Source organism: Lactuca virosa, chromosome 4 (assembly GCF_052849685.1).
Source record: "Lactuca virosa cultivar CGN04683 chromosome 4, Lactuca_virosa_CGN04683_v6, whole genome shotgun sequence".
In the NCBI taxonomy this organism is placed as follows: domain Eukaryota; kingdom Viridiplantae; phylum Streptophyta; class Magnoliopsida; order Asterales; family Asteraceae; genus Lactuca; species Lactuca virosa.
In genome coordinates, this window is record NC_136429.1 from 529,126,566 (window position 1) to 529,131,944 (window position 5,379).

General features: G+C 34.2%; 1 protein-coding gene across 3 annotated transcripts; it reads left to right on the forward strand.

The window, feature by feature from the left end:
- The first annotated feature begins 1,498 nt into the window (after positions 1-1,498).
- LOC145103744 (uncharacterized) lies at positions 1,499-5,122 on the forward strand. 3 transcript variants are annotated; one of them, XM_079041015.1, is made up of 5 exons: positions 1,499-1,753; positions 1,898-2,437; positions 2,747-2,981; positions 3,055-4,093; positions 4,570-5,122. In XM_079041015.1, exons 3-5 carry the CDS (start codon positions 2,754-2,756, stop codon positions 4,593-4,595), a joined length of 1,293 nt encoding a protein of 430 aa, XP_078897141.1. In that variant the 5' UTR covers positions 1,499-1,753; positions 1,898-2,437; positions 2,747-2,753; the 3' UTR covers positions 4,596-5,122. The 3 variants fall into 3 exon arrangements, with proteins under 3 accessions (XP_078897141.1, XP_078897139.1, XP_078897140.1); XM_079041013.1 differs by lacking the exon at positions 4,570-5,122 and having other exon boundaries at positions 3,055-4,244; XM_079041014.1 differs by lacking the exon at positions 4,570-5,122 and having other exon boundaries at positions 1,499-2,437; positions 3,055-4,244.
- Positions 5,123-5,379: the final 257 nt, after the last annotated feature.

Below are 5,379 nucleotides of genomic sequence, written 5' to 3' on the forward strand. Positions count from 1 at the left end.
AAAGGTAGGATCATGAATGAGAGAATAAGTGAGGGTACTTCTGCTTCATCTGGTCTTCGTGTTCCCAAGTGAATTCCGGTCCACGCTTAGCGTTCCATCGAACCTTCACAATCGGAATGCGACTCTGTTTCGTGCGCTTCACTTCCCTATCCATTATCTCGACCGTTTCTTCGACGAACAGGAGATTCTCGTTTATCTCGATCTCTTCTAGAGGAATGACAAGGGTTTCATCTGTTAAGCACTTTTTCAAATTTGATACGTGGAACACGGGGTGTACGTTGCTGAGCTTCGGAGGTAGCTGCAACTTATAGGCCACCGGACCAATTCGGGCAAGAATCTCGAACGGTCCGATGTATCGCGGGTTTAACTTTCCTCGTTTCCCAAAATGGATCATCCCTTTCCAGGGAGAGACCTTTAATAGCACTCGATCTCCGACTTGGAACTCTAGAGGTTTTCGTCGTTTGTCAGCGTAACTCATTTGTCGGTCACACAATGCTTGGAGTCAGGCTTTGATTTGGATTATCTTCTCTGTAGTTTCTCCAGAAGTAACAAAGTACGTGTGAATATTTATATAAAAAAAAAGATGATAAACTTTTATATCAGAGAGTTTAAGTCCCTTATATTAAAAATACTTTAGATGTAGTATATGTGTCATTAAAAAACAATCTACTTAATAATATATCTTATTGAAAATAATTAATTGATTTTATAATATATTTGAAACTACCCAAATTCAAGCACATTTATATGTTAGTAAACAAAAAAAATGGTGTAAAATATAATATAAATTAAAATCAAATTTGGTGTAAAAACAATTTGTGTAAAATACAATACTAAACTTTAAACTAAAATAATATTTTCTGTTGTATTTAATTTGATATAAAATTTTATTTTTAAGATATTATATTTTATTTTTATTAAGGTGCTAAATTAAAATTAAAAGAAAAAAATCAAATATGAGTTAAATGATTAAAAACGATAATTGAAGGTCCATTTTGAAATTAATGAAATCAGTTATATATGTTCGATGGGACCCAAATATAAAAAACCCCATTTTTACTAATCATTTTAAAAGAATCCTATTTTTACAAAAGGTTTTGCAAACAGCCTACTTTTACAAAAAAAAACTCGAATATATATCGAGCCCATTTTTTGCCCACACCCAAAGTCAATATTTCAGTCAAACATCTCTTTCTCTTTCAAGCTGAAAGGGGACTTATTTGTTTCATCTCTTAGACAACTCTTCTAGTGTTCCTAACCCTTCTTTATATTTCCTCCCACAAAAAGTATTCATAAACAGCTCTTGCAACGGGTGGCTTTTTTGCAAATCATATGATGATAAAAATTAATTTTACGCATTTAACCCTGCAAACAAAGAGGGGATGAGCTGCCAAAATTCTAGTTACTACTTGCATGGAAAAAGAACCAAAAATTATGCTTGCTTTTGAACCTTCTTCTTTAAGCTTTGAGCCATGTTATCAAGTTATATTCCCGTTTTCTAATCCAAATTAATGAGGGACGCATTCCTATTTTGTATTTTGACATATACTCCTATTATTCAAAGACAAAATCTTGGAGGACATCTATTATATGATATATGTGTGGATTTGGATATAAAAATGATCGATGGCATTTTTTGTAAATGGATCGAGTTGTTTACTGGGAACGGACAGGTGGCGAGATGTTGCGATTTGATTGGAAGAATGAGATTACGGGATTTCAGACACTTCCAGTTGATGGTGCTTTCTCGAAGGTAAATGGAGAGTTGTGCTATGTCAAAGGGTATTATTGTCATTCTGTCAGAATGTGTGTATAATGTATTGGACGTTTATTGTGGAGAAGATTAGTTTTGATGTTCCTTTTGATGGTGTTGACATGGTGAGATGGTTGATTGCAGGGTTTTGGGTAATTCTTGTGATGATGTTGTAGCTTTCGTGTTGGAGAAGTCTGAAGGGCAGAATTGTCTTTTTGAAAGGCCATGGCTTCTTTATGATATTTCTTGAGATGTTTGATGCTGTTGTTTTTTGACATATACTTGTTCATTAATCCTTATATTAGCCGACATATTATTAGAGAAATTGTTGTGTATATTCAAGATAAAGATTTGAATTTCCTTGTACTTATCTAATCTCTGATTTATCGTGATATCTTATGCCTTCTTGTATGTGGAATGTAATATGATATACGGAATTATACCAATCTTTACACTCCATATAATTCTGTAAAATAGGGAAGGGGAATATTGGATACACATTGAAAGATTACGAAAAACTATTATAAATAATTTAATTATTGCATTAATTGTGCGAAAACAATTGCGAAAGGTAACGAGCAAACCCCTCCTCCTCCTCTCTCTCTCTCTCTCTCTCTCTCTCTCACAGAGGTTTTCAGAGCGATTTCCGTTTTCGAGGTTTTACAGCGATTCGCATTTTCATCTGTAAGTTTTCTTCAACGTCTTTACGATTATATTAAAACAATACGAAAGTTTCTCTGATTGCTTGTATCTGTAGATTCTGTATCACTACATGCATGAATTTGCTAGGGTTTTGTTTTTGACGATGAAATTAAATCCTCTGTTTTCGTTCTTCTCTTTGATTTATTGATTTCCGTAGAATTTGTTCTCAATTCTCGATGAATAAACAACCATTTTTTTCATTATAAGTATGTAATGTATGGTGTTGGATAAATAACTGGTTTTCGATTTCTTATTCACTCATTGTCCACTTTTTTCTCCTTCAATCGATAGGTTTTTGATGATGAAGAAGTTTCAGGAGGAAGTTCACAGTGATGATGGATCTTACGAATTGATCGACTTTAATGATTATGCTGGGGACATGGAACATCTGAATACTACAACAAACGATCACTCGGGGTTCGAAGATTCAAGCAATAAAGATGATGGCAATAATGAAGAAGAAGATGATAATGAAGGAGAAGAAGAAGTATCTGGCATGGATTTTGCTGATAGTAAGAAAATTACGGTAATACCCCTGTCCTTGTTTTGTTAATCGTTTCTTTTACTGAATATTCATTATCACTCGTTTTCAATTACAGGGTAGAAAGTGCACCATGGATTATGATGAAGACACACCGATAAAAGAAGTAGCAAAAACCTACATCCTCCATTACCTTCCCGCCAAATCATTAGCCAGGTGTCGTCTTGTCTCTAAAGAATGGGATTCATGGATATCAAGCCCATTCTTCAAACACTCCCAAAGTCAACATTTTAGTCAAACTTCAGGCTTTTTTCGAGATGAAGATAAAACTACTACTTGCTTCATCTCTCTTGACTACTTCTCTTATGGGGTTCCTTACCCTTGTTTATCTTTCCTCCCAAAAAAAGCTTTCATAAAAAGCTCATGCAACGGGTTGCTTCTTTGCCAATCTTTTGAAGATGATGAAAATTACGTTTGTAACCCTGCAAACAAACAGTGGATTGAGCTTCCAAAATATAGCTTCTACCATGGAAAAGAACCAAAAAGTGTGCTCGCCTTTGAACCTTCTTCTTTAGAGTTTGAGCCATATTATCAAGTTATATGTCCATTCTCTATACCAGGTGAGGAACCCATTTTGTATTTTGACATATATGATTCAAAGACAAAATCATGGAGGATTTGTGATGAGATATGTACGGATTTGAATGAATCTGATATAAAAACCGATGGCATTTTCGTAAATGGAGTTGTTTACTGGGAAACGACAGGTGGCAAATTGTTAGCCTTTGATATGAAAAACAAGATCTACAGTATTCAAACACTCCCTGTATTTGGTGGTGTGTTGTCGAAGGTACATGGAGAGATATGTTATGTCAAAGGGTATTATCGTCATTCAGACAAAGAGTTCGTATTAAATGTTCATCATGGTGGTGGTTTAATGACATTGAAAAACACCATCACTTTTGGTGTTCCTTGTGATGATGTTATTGTTGAAAGTGGTAATAAGAAGGTGGTCAAATGCGAAATTTTGGGTAATTCATGTGATGATGTGGTTGCTGTGATTTTGAAGAGGTCTCAATGGTACGAAAGTCTTTTTGTCTATCATGTCAAAGATCGAAGGGTCGAGGGCCCCTGGTTTCTCCAACGGTATTTTAAAAGTAAGTTGTTTCCTTACGTCAATAGTCTTGTCTGCATAGCTGCCTAGATAATATTTCATTATTGTTTATAAAACATTGTTTTTTTTTTTCTTTTCCACGTTCTTCCCCTAATTACTTATCAAGGGTTTTTGAGATGTTTGTTTTATTTTCTAATGACATTGTAGTTTCTTGAGATATTTAATATATTGTTTTTTTGGGATTAATAACAATATATTACAATATTACAATGTTTAGTTGACTCGGTGTTGTGAACTTATTTGACAATGTCAAAAGTAAAATCAGTCTGTTATGTAACGTTTTATATTTGTATGTTTAGAATGGATCATTTGTTATACTCGTTAGACATTTAGGAAAATATTTAGCCCTTTTTTCTTAATTAGGTTTGGTCCCAGCTATTGCACTTGTAAAAAAAAGAACTCCTAATTTTAAATTTGTTTATATTTATATAACTTTTTTTTTTGTGTGTGTGTGGACAGAAGGATCGATTTGTCACAAATATTAATTATCTGAATCCAAGGTGGGCAATTTTTTAAAGCTTTTAATGTTGGGCTTCATGGCTACAACTAGAAGTTAGAAATGCAGTAATTAATTGGATATTGTTGTTTATTTGATTGATTAACGGGGAATCTTGAGATTTGGGGCGACTTTGGATTAAGAAAAGAACATGAGTTTGCATGGGATATAAAACAGAGATGGAAGCCCAAGATCAAACTCAGAGTCTACTTTTTGAAGCCCAAGGCTGGAAGCCCAGAGTCTAGATTTTTGTTTCAACCTGGGCTTTTAACGGTCCATTTCGATCATAAATACACAAAATCCTGCACTAACCGGGCTTATCCGGGTTTAAAAAGATTGATATATTATATATATTGACAACTATGTGAAAATTGCTCACTAACGTTCTAACTGAATCAAATACAACCCCCTCTCTCTAAAAGAAGTGCATAGGTTCCTTGAAATCCGATTGATTACAGGTAATGAAAATGGTGTTGGTGGCTGATTAGGGAGATGGTGGTGTGGTGGCCTGGTAAAGATGACAATGCGGGAACAAATTAATCCTTAGAACCATTTGTAAAAGAACGATTTGTACATATCTTCATCAAACTCTTTCCATAAATTAGACGTTTGTTGTGGAAGGTGGTTGTGTCGGAGTCAGTAGGGCGGATCTTAATATCCTACAATCTTATGTTTGATCTTGCTACAAACTAATCATATTGAGTTTTGTATCGTTTTTGGCTTATAGGGTCACATTTAATAATCTGTCAATTTTTATAAAAGGATTTTGAAAA